We start from the raw sequence: 16070 nt of genomic DNA, 5'->3' as shown, positions 1-16070 counted from the left end.
TGGTGACGAAATCCAATTCGACAACCACCTTCGATTATAGCTCCGATGACAAACTCCAAACTTCGACAACCTTTGCGCAACCAACTTTGACAACCAATTCTAGCTTCTGACGACCACCTTCATGCTACCAACTCCGACGACCAATTGGCTCCGACAACAAACTCCGATGACCAACTCCGGCAACCACATTCGTAGGCTCCGATAACCACCTCCGACTACAAACTTCAATGATCACCTTTGAGCAAGCAATTCTGACGACCAACTTGAGGTTTCGACAACCACCTTCGGCAATAAACTCCGATAACCAATTCTAATACCACCTTCATGCGACTAACTTCGAGATTCGACAATCATCTCTGACTACAATCTTTAGCAAAAATCATCTTTGATGATCAACTTCGACGACTACTTTCGCCCAACCAACTCTGAGATTTGAAAACCACCTCCAATAACAAACTTTGACAACCAACTCCAATACACCTTCATGTGACTAACTTCAGGCTTCGACAACCACCTCCAACTACAAACTCCAGAAAAAATCATCTTCGATAATCAACTTTGACAACCACTTTCGACTACTATAAGATTGATGATTATTAAGGTATGTTGTAGGGTTGTTGATTACAAAAATATTATTTTGTCTACATTAAGTACAATATTTATACGTAATGAATTCTCATATCAAATGAATGTTAAGAATATTTAGACGAAAAATATGTATGTAGCATATAACACAAAAAACCATAAAATGAAAAAAAAATTCTTAGAACATTTTTTAGCAAGAATTGATGAAAAATAGAGATTTGTTCTTTGATGATCTGCCAAATTTAGAGAAAATGAAAGTGAAACTGTTGAAGAAATGTGGTGACATTCCATTGGCTATTACGATGATGAGAGAGATTTAATTAAAAAAATTCATGACATTGTAAAAATATACAACAATAATAGGAAGAAGAAGAAAAAGAAGAAGATAATGAAATTCATGGAGAAAAATTAGCTAGAATCAAAAGTTTTAATTTCACTTTAGTTTCTCATTTTATTTAATCATATTTCTACAAGAAATATAATGCATTAATTGTTGTTCATTGCCCAAAAAAGAAAGAAAGAAAGAAAGAAAAGTTTTAAAATTTAAAAGAAAAAAATTGCAATTCATATTTTGTTTAAACAAAGATGTGTATAATTATTGAATAAAAAAGTTTCAAAACACAAATAGTAATCATAAAAACATATTATTTAGAGTTCAAAAAACTGTATTAGATACTCAAATATATGAACTCAATTCTGCACTAAAAACATAGACATATTAACTACAGACATTCTATCTCAACTAAAGTTATATAAGCAAATAAAACTAGCAAAATTACTTCTCTATAACAATAAGCTAGAATAGCTCAGTTGGTTAGAGCGTGTGGTTGTTAACCACAAGGTCGGAGTTTCAAGCCCTCCTTCTAGCGGAATAATAATTAATTTTGTCATCTTTACATTTGTTTTTCGGTTTTAAAAAATTATGAAGAATTTTAATTTTAGATGTTGGAATAGCTGAGCTGGTTATATCGTGTGGTTGTTAACTACACGGTTGGAGGTTCAAGACCTCCTTCTAGTGCAATAAATATCATTTTTGTCATCTTTACATTTTATTTTAGTTTTAAAAACCTTCTAGAAATCTCATTTTGGATGCTGGAATAGCTCAGTTGGTTAGAGCGTGTGGCTGTTAACCACAAGGTCGGAGGTTCAAGCCCTCCTTCTAGCGTCTCTTCATCAATGTTTTGTTTTTTTAATCTATTATTCTCTAGTCTTTCTTAGATTTTAATACACCATTAAATTCGTTAAAGTTGGTTGCTTAGTTGACTGTAGTAGTTGTAGTTTGGTTAGAATGTGTGGCCGTTAACTACAAGGTCGGAGGTTCCTCCTTCTAGCATATTCAGATGTTGGAATAGCTTAGCTGGTTATATCGTGTGGCTATTAACTACAAGGTTCAAGACCTCCTTCTAGTGCAATAAACATTATTTTTGTCATCTTTACATTTTGTTTTAGTTTTAAAAACCTTCTAGAAATCTCATTTTGGATGTTGGAATAGCTCAGTTGGTTAGAGCGTGTGACTGTTAACCACAAGGTCGGAGGTTCAAGCCCTCCTAGCGTCTCTTCTTTTCAATGTTTTGTTTTTTTAATCTATTCTTCTCTAGTCTTTCTTAGATTTTAATACACCACTAAATTCGTTAAAGTTAGTTGCTTAGTTGACTGTAGTAGTTGTAGTTTCAAACCCTCTTTTTAGCACAATGAAGATTATTTTTTATCATACATTTCTTTACATCTTTTTTTAAGTTTTATAATTCTTCAAAAAAACCCATTTCAAATACTGAAATAGTTCAGTTGGTTAGAGTGTGTGGCCATTAACCACAAGGTCGGAGGTTCCTCCTTCTAGCATATTCAGCATGCTTTTTGTTAAGTTTTTTTTTTTTTCTGTAATTGATTATTTTCTTTTCATCTATAAATATGGGCTACAACAACAAAAGGTAAAAGAGATTGATAAATTACATAACGAGCAGGCTGGCAGCCAATACATACATAAAACACCAACTTTTGAAATGTTATGATAAAACCACATAATAACTGATTTCAAATACTGAAATAGTTCAGTTGGTTAGAGCATGTGGCCGTTAACCACAAGGTCGGAGGTTCCTCCTTCTAGCATATTCAACATGCTCTTTGTTAAGCTTTTTTCTGTAATTGGTTATTTTCTTTTCATTTATAAATATGGGCTACAACAACAAAAGGTAAAAGAGATTGATAAATTACATAACGAGTTGGCTGGCAGCCAACACATACATAAAACACCAACTTTTGAAATGTTATGATAAAACCACATAATAACTAAGGGACTGGAAACCACCAGAAAACCAAATGTTTAGCTGCGTTTTGTAGCAGACAACATCACAAAGCGCCTATTTCTTAAACATTTAAAGTCAACCAGACCACAGGCTGTGCAGAGTTCTTTTAATTCTCCTTCAGATAGGACGATATGGCTTCCTGTTATCTGCTGAATACCCTGTGCGGTGTGATGCAAAATATAAAGTTTAAGGGTTAAATACTGAGGTATAAAGATGCAGAAATGGTAGCAAGAAATCACAATTCTATTATAGGTAACTAATATGAACGGAACGTTGCAGCACAATGCAATGGTTAACCAACCTAAGTAAATGTGATTGTTTTGCTTGGCACTTTAGATAGTATCAAAGCATTTCAAAGCAACAAAAGACAAGCAAGGTGAAGAAGTAAAGATATAACAATAGACTGAAGTAATCATACTACCGAAACCTTGAAGAGAGGAAAATTAGAAACAATTTGCGAACATACCTCTATTTGAATCCCCAAAAATGGTATAAAAGAAAACGGTCCATCAATTATGAAAGTGCTGGCAACAAATACTCCTCCAGGTCTCAAAATTCTACTTATTTCAGCCACCTGCAAGTTCATTATGCAAACAATTAATTACTAAAAGCTTGTCCTTGGATTAGTTTACTGGGATGATTCTATTATACAGTTATAGGTATATGTCACAACATCAGTAGGTGCCAGCAGATATACACATATACTCAAACAGAGAAGCAAAGTTGAGAGTGCTAAGATACATTTTCTCTGAGGTGACTAATCATTATCACTCTAGGAAAAAGCCAACAAATATCAATAAACTGCAGCCTGCGTCGCGTGCTTTCAATTAGTGCAACTATAGAAAGTCAAATCAAAACCTATAAACCCCAGATATATGAAAACTACTCACAGCAGCTGATGGTGAAGGCCAGCAGTGTAAAGCAGCACCAGCATGCACTGCATCAACAGAACTTGAAGCAAATGGAAGTCGAGCAATATCAGCTCTAATCAGTACCAAGCTCCTAAGAAAGAAAAGATCCATGTAGATTAAAAACTCAAACACAATTTAAATATACCACACAAAGATCCTCGAACTGTAGCAATTCCACAGCTACTCAAGTAAAGCCAAAACTAAAAGAAAATGTTGTTTACTCTTTGGGGAAGTTTTCCTCTTGTTTGATGAATTCATAGCACTCCTTTAACATGTTCTCCGAGTAGTCCAAAGCAACAACAGAGGAAAATAACCCACTCTTGGCGAAGATTCTCGAAAACATTCCACTTCCACAACTTGCATCAATTATGTTTCCACCTAAGATTGGTGTCATGAAATTTTTTAACAACTCAAACTGCAAAGAAATCATCATGTCCTTAGCATTGGGAACATAACCACATCTTGAATTGATATCACTAGTCTAGTAGATATGAAAATAGTCATTAAAATCACTAAGCTTTTCTGTCCTCAACATGGCTCAAGGTGTTGACACTGCGACCTCCCCTTCATAGGGCGTTAAGCTCGAATTGCCTGCCCCCACATTTTTAATATAACGTTCTTAATCAAAGAATAAAGCCCTCTCTTTGACTTTGGATTGGTATTAAATTACTAATGGACCAATCTGATTCTTAAAATTGAACTATACTTGCTGATATTACATAAAAAGTACCATGCAGACAGTTCAATAATGAAGAGCAATAAAAGAGCTGACATCACCTCCTTTTCTGGGCCAGGAAAACCAAGGAATGGTGAAAAACTTTGTCGCCAGCCCCTCTCATAAAGAAAAGACACCAATCTAGTCCTGAGCCAGTGAAAATCTGATAAATATGAGATGAACAAAGGGGAGAGAGCCAGCAAGGGAAAGGTATCAAAAGTTCCAACCAAACACCCATAACTTTAGTTTCCACAATACATCTGAGGCAAAGCTAGCTACCAATATAATCCTAATCCCAACATAGCAAAAAATTAAAATATTTCTGAAAATAGCACAGACCTCTATAAAGCCCTGATAAGTAAACTAATATGTCCATATTGGATTTGCAGCCCAATTGTATTGTAGCAATGGTTTCTTCGTGTATATGGCATACCAAGTTTCAAGTTTTAAGCAAAAATACCTTTCAACATAAAGCATAAAGATTCATCACAGGGCATTTGTATCAGAACTAATTTCTCTTGAGACTAAGAAGCTCTTCGCATTTGAAAGTTTTAGTAGCATGCTAATTAACTGCCTGTTCAAATATCAGATGATAAAGTAGAAGTACCTAAAAATCTCTGTAGCAGCAGGCATGGATTCGCCATTTTTAATTCCGCTAGCTATCGTCAAGTCCAAATGAGATTCACTGCCAGTGAATGACTTTTTACATGTGCCACATTCCAATTGATATCCATTTGTGGACTCCCTGCATCAAAGCATACAAATAAAGACACATCAATTACTAAGACGCAGTAGAAAAAATAAGCAAAATAAAAGTGGGTACAACAATACAGTCTCAAACATACACTGAAAGGCCCGAATCAACTGCTGCAGTCAATGGGCCATAGCATATGGAACAAGCTAAAATATTCTTAATGTTGTTGACTTCCTTATCAATCATAACAAGGTCCTATGTCAAAAAAACAGAAGATTATTAAATCTAGGAAAAGATAACAGTCATTTCGAAAAGGTCAACTCCATTGGTTAGATAAACTTTTTTCCCCCAATATATCTTTGTCACTCTTACTTCACACATATGTGACTAATTTAGTCTCATCAGAGTATTCCTTAGCATCTTACTTTCATCGGGAATGAATGAAAGAGTTCATTCAAAAAAATATACAAACAACTTTGAACTATATTTCCTCTCTCGTTACCAGAAACAATGGTTTAAAACCTTGAAGAGGTTACTGATAATGTTACATTACACCGATGACTATACCTTCTAAAAGAAGTTTGGAATTGACGTAATTGTATCACTCGGACTCTCAGTATAACTCTATCCAATTCAAATCCGCCGAGATTTTACGCAACAAAACATACACGACGGCGCAATACAACCATTGGCCAGTTCATTTAGCATGTACGATTCTCTCAAACGCCAAGCAGAGTAAATTACCAATAACTTCGAGCAGATCCCATTGTACGATTTAATTTGAAGAGCAAGGAAGAAAGATTAGACAGAATACAAACCGATGGCTGCTGAGTCGTAGTTTCCATGGAGGCAGCCAAAGAAGATCGAACGATTGAAAGGGAAGTAGGGGGAGAAATGGATAGGTTTGAATTGAAGCTGAAGAAGCACCGCCTGAAGAAACAAGATCGAGTGGGAATTGGAAGGAAGGCGTACATGTGATTGGCAACCATTGAATTTGCAGCCATAACTTATGAAGTTTATGTGTAATGCTTACGAATTCAAGGGGATAAAGTTTAAATTTCCGTTCAGAACTGTCGTTTTAAGTTAATTTCGGGGCCTACAAAAATCTCCAGTAACAATCAATTATTTCTTTGATTTTTCCCCCATTTTTTTTATTTTATTTAAACTTGTAGATTTATATTTGAACCTCGGAACTTTTTGTATGCAAGAAAAACAATCAAAACATACTAATTTCTAAAAAATAGTCTTCAACTTTCTACTTTGTGTCAAGTCCTGAACTTCTATTAATTTTAAAAATAATTTTAAACTTTCAAAAACAGCTAAAAAAAATACATTATTTTTGGATGAAAACAATTAGTAGGAGTGTTCATAAATCCGACAACTCGAACAATCTAAACTACCCAACTCAAACTGTAAGGGGTGACAACTCGAACAACCTGAACTACCCAACTCAAATTATAAGGGTTGAGTTGAGTTGGGTTGGATTAGTTTGAACTTTTATTATTTTTGTTGGGTTGAGTTGAGTATCAGATTGACTAAATAAAAATTCGGGTTGACCCAACCCAATCCGAAACACACACACACATATATATATCTTTGTTTAAAGTTTGACTACTTTGACTTAATGAATTTATGACTTTTTAATATTTTTGTTTTAAAATTGTTATTATGTTTGTATTTGTTTAAAGTTTTTAATAAATATTATAGATATTTGAGTTGGATTGTATGTCTTAAAACTCGCAATTTGTAAAGTAAAACATATTCTATTATCAATAAAGATATTATTTGACATTACTTCTATAAATTGCACTTAGAAAGTTTAAATCCAATAAACTAAGATCCATGACTATTATATGAATACTTGAACTTTATGTGGAGACATAAAAGTGGATCAGATTCGAGTAAATAGCTAAAATGTTCTATAGTATATTAATAAGATTTGGTGCCTTGATTCTGGTAATGCTATCGGATGTGGCCCACTATGTAGTTGTTACAATTTATTGTAAGGTGCTACAAACGAAGTGATCCTAATTCGTTCATGTATTGACATGAGGTGTGGGGGCATCCTATGCAATGAGTTTTTGTAAGATCGGACCAAGAAATAAGTCACTCTTACTTTATAATGCTGTTTATTGTTTAAGACTGACTATTTCACTTAGATGACCTAGGTAACTCGATCTTAGTCCTGAGCTAACTATGAACTTCTGTTTATTCGGGATTATCCTTAGATTTGCATAGGTGAGGGTCAGCTCAACAGCACTGGCTCAATAAGCCTCCCATTTCAGAGGTAAGACTGGGTAGATAGCTAGGGACATAGGGTCCAAGAAGGAATTCACGCCTACCCAATTTAGGGATAAGAAAGATTGTTCTCTTAAGTACTGAATCCAAATTTTAAACAAAGGGCCCCACCCTCTCATTGGCCCGAGAGGGATCCAGTTTAGTGATTGGATCACAAACCAATTGTTCATTAGAGGATCACTAGAACTTAAGGAGCAAGAAGTAATATCAGGGGTAAAATAACATATTGACCCAACCGTTATTACGAACAACCTGTGAATGGTCGACTTACTGATTACGGTTAAATCAAGTAGACACAAATATATCTACAGTGAGGAGAGTGCATCTATCGAGCTATAGTGGTGTGACTTGATAATTAACTAATACTGATTAATATGGTCTAAAGAGTTTTAGCCAATTAATATTAAATCGTTAGAGCTCATAATCGGTAGGTCCATAAGGTCCCTCTACTAGCTTGTAAAACATGAACACCTTGAATTAATAAATTGAATGAATTTGGAATGATATCAATTTGAATTGTTCAAATTAGATTTCAATTTGAAATGTTCAAATTGAAATTAGGGTTTGAATTTGAATAGTTCAAATTCAAATTAGGGTTTGTATAATTATATTCAATATAATTAATTAACGTTTAATTTATCAAAATTAAACGAAATTGGAGAGTTTAACATTTAAATATTGATTAAAATATTAATTACATGAATATGATTCATGTTTTTAAATTAGGTTATTTAATTAATTAAAAATCAAATTAATTTCAATTTCAATTCAATTTGAGAAATTGAATATTGAAATTTTGGAATTAATTAATTGTGAATGAATTAAATTTAGTTTTCAATTAATTTTAGAATTAGTTAAAGGTATATGAATTGAAATTCAAAAACTTCAATAGTGGATTTATTCACAATTGTGAAAGCATGAGGTGGTTTTATTCTAATACACACACCTAACACTCTTTTGAGTGAAATTTGAAGTGGCTTTTAGCTGGATCTACACATCTACATGTAGAAGAAGATTAAATAGCTCTCCATTTTTGCTGAAGAGAGGAAAATCTTCACCTGAAAACTCACCCATTTTTCCCTTCACAAATTCACTCCAATCTGAGTTCCACTATTCAAATTCAATGTTGAGAACAGTAGAGAAGATCTCTTGGTGGTCATTGTTGAATTGGAGCTAGAATCACGTGAAGAGCAACTTTGACTTGGGAGAATTCATCAAAGGTATGTTGTTAAGAATCCCTCTTCTTAATTTTCTATTGAAGCATGCTTTTAGACTCAAATTAAATGTAATTAGAGTGCTTATTGATTATGTTTTCTTTCATTGCATGCTAGTATATCCTATCAATTGGTATCAGAGCGTGATTTAAGAACTCAATTAGCGTTAATTTGAGTTTTGGTAGGTGTTTTTCATAAGTTGTACAAAAATGATGAATTGATATGATTTTTTTTTTTTAGTTTTAGCATTGTTTTCTCTTCAATTATGTTGTAATTCTTGTAATTCGCTCTTGTTTGATGGGCCTTAATGTGTGTTTAAGTGTCTATAATTCGATTGGAGTCATTAGAGTTGCAATTAGGATGTAAGTGAAGAAGGTTGAGCAACAGAAACTGAATTTTTCAACCATTGCCCAATACTCGATGCTCGATGCCCCATACTCGATGATATTCGATACTCATACTCGATGGTATTTTATGAAATACTCGATGCAGGATGTCATACTCGATGGTACTCGATGAAACTCGATGGTATTTTGTGAAATACTCGATGCACGATGCCATACTCGATGGTACTCGATGCAACTCGATGGTATTTAGTGAAATACTTAATGCTTGAGGGAATACTCGATGCTTGATGCCATACTCGTTGCTTGATGGTACTAGATGGTTTTTTCCTAGTTCATCCCAATTTTGAGCATTGGTGGTCCGGTTCGAGAGGTTCAGGTCCAGTTCAAGGCAGTTCGAGCGATCTAGAAGTGTTTTGGAGCCGGTTTTTGCTGAATTTTGTAATAATTAGGCTTTTGTTTGCTTGATAATGCCAAAATCAAAATCATATTAGTCTATGGTTAATTATTTATGCATGTGATGTATATTATATTAAATAAATCTTGTATGTGCATAAAATATGCCATGTAGATTTAAAATCTCACTATAGGAAGCATGTTACATGCATTGAAAGTATGTTATAAAGTGTTATAATATATAGTATGCATGTATAGGGTCAAATGTTTTAATATAAATGTTATATTAAATATTGAATGCCTTTGATGTATGTTATGGATGCTCAACAAATCTAAAATTTTGTAAGTTGTTATAAAATTGGGTTGGACATTTAAAATCCATAACAAAGATAAGTTGCATGCTCACGTAGGTTAACCACCCATTTTAATAGTTAAAATAGCTCGACATCTTGTAAAATTTAGTTACAAACTCAACCGGTATATAATTCTGTCTAAGGCTGGAAGTACTTAAGTTAATGGTCTATGGAACACCTCCTACTTGGAGATTATGGCCGAATAATTGAGCGTTGTTAACCAGTTTTATGAGCAAAATGTGAGCGGTATGAGGTTTTAAAACTAGTTTATCATCTAGACATCGTAGGTTAAATCCAAATATAAATGTTATACTTGGATAAATACCTAGACTTAGGTTGTTTAATTAGTTGGAACAAACCTGAGTAAAAATATACCCAAAAAATTAATAGGACACTTTAGTGGGAGTTTAATAGCATATATGATATGTTATTAGATAGCTTCAGTGGGAATTTAAGAATGCTTCAGTGGAAGATTAATAACATATACGATATGTTATTTTTAGCTCTCAAGTCCCTAAGAGTTCACAATCAAGATTCATGTGACGCTTCGTGTTACCCTGGGAGTGACCTACATTCAGAAAATGTTTACATAAATCAAGATCATGGTGAATAGGGAAAACTATTCACAGTAAAATCAAAAGTGATGTTTTGGTTTTCATTCTTACATCCTAAGAGTTTCACACCGTGAGATTCATGCGACACTTTATGTCACCTTGGGAGTGACCTCCATTCGGAAAGTGTTTGCATGAGTCAAGATCAAAGTGAATGAGGGGAAGTCGTTCAATGTAAAATCAAATATACGATATATTGATTTCAACACTCACGTCCCTAGAAAATTCACACCGTGAGATTCATATGACGCTTCGTGTCACCTTGAGAGTGACCTCCATTCAGAAAGTGTTTGTTTGGGTCAATATTAAGGTGAATGGAGGAAGTAGTTCATAGTAAGTGGGTGAAGGATATTTGTCAACATGTCCTGCGGTCTCTTTCGTTTTTTTGGACCATGAGATTCCTATGTTGCGTCTGCTTGTCGTCTTTAAGTCGGCCTTGCTAGTCATTTAACGATGTTTATCCCCTCTGAGGGTTGTAACATAGGATTCAGAACAACTCAAACTCCAGAAATGAATAGGATTTCTTAGGTCGTTTTCCAACCTTGACTTTCCAATTCGGTAGCATCGATGGGGCCAACCTTCGAGGTTTGAAAATGGAGGGTTACACTTAAGGAATTACTAATGTGTTAGTAAGTTTTGACAAAAAATGGTAGCTAAATGATATCAGAATATGAGTTATTCTGGAGATAGTATTTAGTCAAGATTGTCTTGCTTTAGTGAAAGAATATTTGACTGCCCCTCAATAGCACTTATTCTGACTCACTATAGTATCGTTGCAAATAAATAATAATTATGGGTACATTATTACTTTTTGCTAAAACTTGATTTGGATTTAGTTGCAATTTACTAATAAGAATATGTTTAAAATTTCAGCATGTTGAATTCTTCTAAAATACTCGTTTCCGCTTTAATTAACGATAATAACAATTTAACATGTAAATTACTATTAAATGATGATTCAAAACAAGTTTTAATAGACGATTGTTCTCTATCTCCCAACTCATCTAAAGTTTTGAATAATATAGATGAGAATGAAAAATTCGAACGATAGAGTAAATGCGATTTACTAGTCATCGAAACATGTATAGTAGAAAACGATAAGAAAAAACCTGGATAATAGATTCTGGTGTCGCTAATCACATCTGTATAGTGGAAAACTAGTTATTGGAGACACGAAGCAACCTTTAAGGTAGGGACCGGAGAGGTTATTTCAGCTAAAGTAGTGGGAGATATGAAGTTATTTATAGGAGATAGGTACATTTTACTTGAAAATGTTTATTATATTCCTTCTATGAAAAAAAATTTAATATCCGTCTCATGTTTGCTGGAACGAAATTACAAAGTTTCTTTTGAAAATAATGAAGTGTTCATTACTTCGAAAGATATTAATATTTTTTCTGCAAAATTAGAAAATAACTTGTACATGTTAAAACTGATTGAGGTAAAAGCTGTTTTGAACATAGAGATGTTTAAAACAACTGAAACTCAAAATAAGAAAAGGAAAGTTTCTCCAAATGCCTATCTTTGGCACTTGAGACTTGGTCATATAAATCTAAACATGATTGAGAGATTGATTAAGAACGGTCATCTAAATCAATTAGAAGACAGTTCATTACCACCGTGTGAATCTTGTCTTGAGGGTAAAATGACTAAAAGATCTTTTTCTGGAAAAGGTCTTAGAGCTAAAGAACCTTTAGCGCTGGTACATTCAGACCTCTGTGGTCTGATGGATGTTAAAGCTAGAGAAGGATATGAATATTTCATCAGTTTCGTTAATGATTATTCTAGATATGGGTATATTTACCTAATACAACATAAGTCCGATACACTTGAAAAATTCAAGGAATATATGGAAGAGGTTGAGAATCAATTAGGTAAAAAACTTAAAACACTTTGATCAGATCGAGGTGGTGAGTATATGAACTTGAAATTCTAAGACTATTTGATAGAAACGGAATCCAGTCACACATCTCAACAAAATGGTGTGGTAGAAAGGAGAAATTGAACCTTGTTAGACATCTATGATGAGTTATGCCCAGTTGCCAAATTCTTTTTGGAGACACGCAGTTGAGACTGCGGTGTACATTTTGAACATGGTTCCCTCGAAAAATGTTTCTAAAACACCTTACGAGCTCTTGAGAGGACGTAAAGATAGTTTACATCACTTCAGGATATGAGGATACCTAGCATACATGTTGGTGCAAAATTTTAAAAAACTGGAACATCGTTCAAAAGTATGTCTATTTATAGGTTACCCAAAAGAAACAAAAGGTTCTTTTTTCTATTATCCTCAGGAAGATAAGGTATTTGTATCGAAAAATTCAACTTTCTTAGAGGAGGACCACATAAAGAGTCATCAACCTTGCTGTAGGCTAGTAATAGAAGAAATTGAAAGAAATCGGAAGCGAGATTTTCATGAGCAGCGAAACAAGACTATTCTAAATTTCAATCATGAATCAATAATACATTTATAGTCGAATTCAAAACAAACTGTTATACAATTATGCAGAGAAATTACAGCATGAACAATACAGAAGAACAGAGATCAAGCTCTATACAAACATCGGCAGAAGCGTCACCATGCTTTGATGCGCAACTCTGATTGAACAACAGCAACCACGAGCGCCCGATCTACACGACTGCAACACCGCAACGAACACAGCACGAACACTTCGCGCTTATCCTCAATGATCTCCTCTGTCACAAACTCCTCCACAACAGCATGAACACCGCGCTCATTCTCAGTGACACGAATGACCTTCGAAAAACCTCGACGGTGTTGAGTTGAGTTTGACACCACCAACAAGGAGACTTTGGTATTCTCGGTGTGAGAATCCAGAGGGTGGGCTCTGTTAGAACTTGGTGTTAGGCAGACAAACGAAGAAAACAACAATCGCGTACATGACTGGGCAAGTGGGAGAAGGTTGAGACCTATCATATAGGTCGATGCCCAATCGTTTAGATAAAGCTATGTGATCGTCTAGCAAAAGCTATGCGATGGTTTAGTCTATCATTTAGCTCGGTCTGTCGCGTACAGACTCTACACGATCGTTTACCTTAGGCCAGCGATCGTCTAGCAAAGCTATACGATCATTTAGTAAACACTGCACGATCGTTTAGGTCGCACCTGCACGATCGTTTAACTCGCCCAACCGTCATTTAGTAAATCTGTATTTACTTGACGACTTCTGTGAGTTTCTTTTCGCTGGAGAGAAAACTCAAATTCCTTTTCAAACTTTTGTAAAACTTCTTTTTCAAAATAGGAAACCAATTTCTTTTTAAACTCACAGTTACCATGATCCAATAACCACCAACTACTTTGGTTATTTAAAATAAAAATGCATTAGTTATCTAATAGTTAATATTATTATAAACATAAATGATAACCAACTTATCATACTATATTTATAATCTATAGTTTTAATATTTCATCTCCTGAAACATATAAACCATAGTTCTTTTTCTATTCTATGGTACTTAAAGTACATTTACATCAATCCTCCACTAGATGTATCTTATACATCATACCGATTATATCATATATAATTAAAATACCTCTTGTTAATTTGAACATTTCAAATCAACACCAAGAACTGATCCTCAAAAGAATCCAAGCTACCAAGGGACCTCATGGACCTGTAGATCCGAAGCTCTAACGGTACGTGGATAACTAACTAAACTCTTTAGTCATGGGATCCACCATCTGTTAACTACCAGGCATTCTACTAAAGACCGACAGCTGAACTCTCCTCATTATAGATATATTATGTGTCCATCTTAACCAATCAGTAGTGCGACAACCCTTCACAGAGTGCTCGTAAGTACAGCTGGGCCAATAACCGTTATGCCCCTGTAGCTATATCTATCTCCTTAAGTACCACTGATTCTTCTAATGAACATAAATCATAGTCCTACTATGACTGAGTTTTCTCTTCCAACGAGAAGTTGTGGCCACTATGTTTAAGCCTCAGAATCAGCCCTTAAGAGAGCAATCTCTCTACTTATCCCTGCTTCGGGAAAGGAGTGAATTCCATATTGTGAATTGAGTTCCCAGCTTCTAGATCAGACAAGTCCCTAAAAAGGTAGACATGTTGAGTTGGCAATCTAGCCACTCTCACCTATACTAATCAAAGGACCGCCCTCAAAGGCAGGAGTTCACAAAACACTCAGGATTGAGGTCGTGTCACCTATGGTCGTTTTAGGTTGAGATGCAAGTCTCTAGTATCCAACGGCGTTATATACAGAGTATAGTCATCTCGTGGTCCGTCTTATATAAACTCTTTGTGTAGGACACCCCCGCTCCACGTCTCCACATGAATGGTCAAGATCTACCATCTGTAGTAGTTTACAACACTTACAAACCTCTACAAAGCGGGTCGTATCCATAGTGTCACAAGGATCTGGTATTCCACCTTAATCCTTATACTACAGACCGATTTAGGTTATCACTTAAGGCATGATCCATTTGTATATCACATATACATGCTTAAGTTCACATAAGATAATCAAGGAGCTTTGTTGATTGGATATGAGTAAATGCCAAAATTAAATAACACTTATTTTATTCATTGAACAATGTGTATCTTTACAAAACAACGAGACTCCGGGAGAATTAGAACACCAATCCTAACAATCTCCCACTTGTTCTAATGACTCGGAAGACTAATGTACAATACAAAATAAAAATGTACAATATACAATAAACTAGGGCATACTCCAGTATCATCTCCCACTTGCCCTAGACAAGATGTCGCATGTCCCGCTGATGCGTTATTTTACGGTGAATTAATAGAAGGAATTGCGGTGATGGAAATTGTGTTGTGCAACAAGTTTTCTCAGCAGAACTCAAGTATAAATCCTACTGAGTTTCCTGGTAAGTCCAGGGTCAAACTCAAGGACTAAGGAAAACAATATGCGGCAATAATTTTTAGATTACTTTGCGGTAACCAATAAATCAAAGAGTTGTTTGGTTGTTGTTTATAGTATAAAATGTATGCGTCAGAGTTAAGAAAAGAGTTAATATCATGGAAAATGCGATGAATATGTGGGGGAACGGGTTGAGAAGGGGTTCAGCTAACACTTCCTAGGATTGTGTTCATGTTATGCGATCATACACACATACAATAGCAAATCTTCTCTCAATGCAAATGCTACTGCTTCTAGTTCTAGAACGCATGTGATATATGCGATGAAGTCTATAGGACCTACACATAAGCCTCTATTCTTGTCTATGCGATGAAAAATGACACACACACATACAAGGCGACCACATAATACCATAACCTATCTCTAGGGTGCATGCGATGAATGTTGGCAAACAGAGCTTATCTCCAAGTCTCTATCTCTTGCTTATGTAGATCTAATCTTGCTCTCTTGAGTCTAGATTCTAACCTAGCTTTATCAAGTCTTAGGTTCTTTCTTTAGACTCTCTCTCGAGTAGCTCTAAAGGGGTGTTGGGCGCAACATAAGACAAGATGATTGCATGCAATGAAGATCCTAGGTCATGTTAACTAAGTTCTTCTCAACCCATTCGTTAAATTTAGCTACTCATGCGTGCTTTTAAGAGAGTGAACAGATGTAGATAAGCAAGTTCCATTTTATAGATATATAATTGAAATACAGAATGAAAATGCGGAATAAGAGTAA

At 34.8% G+C, this 16070-nt stretch overlaps 1 protein-coding gene and 3 non-coding genes across 5 annotated transcripts; 3 read left to right on the top strand and 1 right to left on the bottom strand.

Annotated features, from left to right (window-relative positions):
- Positions 1–1380: 1380 nt before the first annotated feature.
- TRNAN-GUU lies at positions 1381–1454 on the top strand. Its single transcript has one exon. It is a non-coding gene; the product is annotated as a tRNA-Asn (tRNA).
- A 222-nt stretch (positions 1455–1676) lies between these two features.
- TRNAN-GUU lies at positions 1677–1750 on the top strand. Its single transcript has one exon. It is a non-coding gene; the product is annotated as a tRNA-Asn (tRNA).
- Positions 1751–2070: 320 nt separating this feature from the next.
- Positions 2071–2141, top strand: TRNAN-GUU. Its single transcript has one exon. It is a non-coding gene; the product is annotated as a tRNA-Asn (tRNA).
- A 574-nt stretch (positions 2142–2715) lies between these two features.
- Positions 2716–6247, bottom strand: LOC120084888 (uncharacterized methyltransferase At1g78140, chloroplastic). Of its 2 annotated transcripts, none has more exons than XM_039040698.1 (8): positions 6027–6247; positions 5360–5463; positions 5122–5259; positions 4577–4661; positions 4021–4214; positions 3779–3890; positions 3355–3462; positions 2716–3046 (listed from the first exon to the last, which is right to left on the bottom strand). In XM_039040698.1, the coding sequence occupies exons 1-8, from the start codon at positions 6210–6212 to the stop codon at positions 2906–2908; spliced, it is 1068 nt and encodes a 355-aa protein (XP_038896626.1). In that variant the 5' UTR covers positions 6213–6247; the 3' UTR covers positions 2716–2905. The 2 variants fall into 2 exon arrangements, with proteins under 2 accessions (XP_038896626.1, XP_038896627.1); XM_039040699.1 differs by lacking the exon at positions 6027–6247 and adding an exon at positions 5776–5998.
- Between the last annotated feature and the right edge of the window lie 9823 nt (positions 6248–16070).

The sequence above is a fragment of the Benincasa hispida genome, chromosome 9, assembly GCF_009727055.1.
Source record: "Benincasa hispida cultivar B227 chromosome 9, ASM972705v1, whole genome shotgun sequence".
Lineage (NCBI taxonomy): Eukaryota > Viridiplantae > Streptophyta > Magnoliopsida > Cucurbitales > Cucurbitaceae > Benincasa > Benincasa hispida.
The sequence above is the reverse complement of the archived record's forward strand: the minus strand, read 5'-3'. Positions and strand labels throughout refer to the sequence as shown.

Coding starts and splice junctions, on each gene's coding strand:
- LOC120084888 (XM_039040698.1), bottom strand. CDS start 6,212: ATGGCTGCAAATTCAATGGTTGCCAATCACATGTACGCCTTCCTTCCA. Junction 4,662..5,121: donor GCTGCTACAGAGATTTTTAG/GTACTTCTACTT, acceptor TCACTGGCTCAG/GACTAGATTGGTGTCTTTTC. Junction 3,891..4,020: donor GAGGAAAACTTCCCCAAAGA/GTAAACAACATT, acceptor TTTCTTTCTTAG/GAGCTTGGTACTGATTAGAG.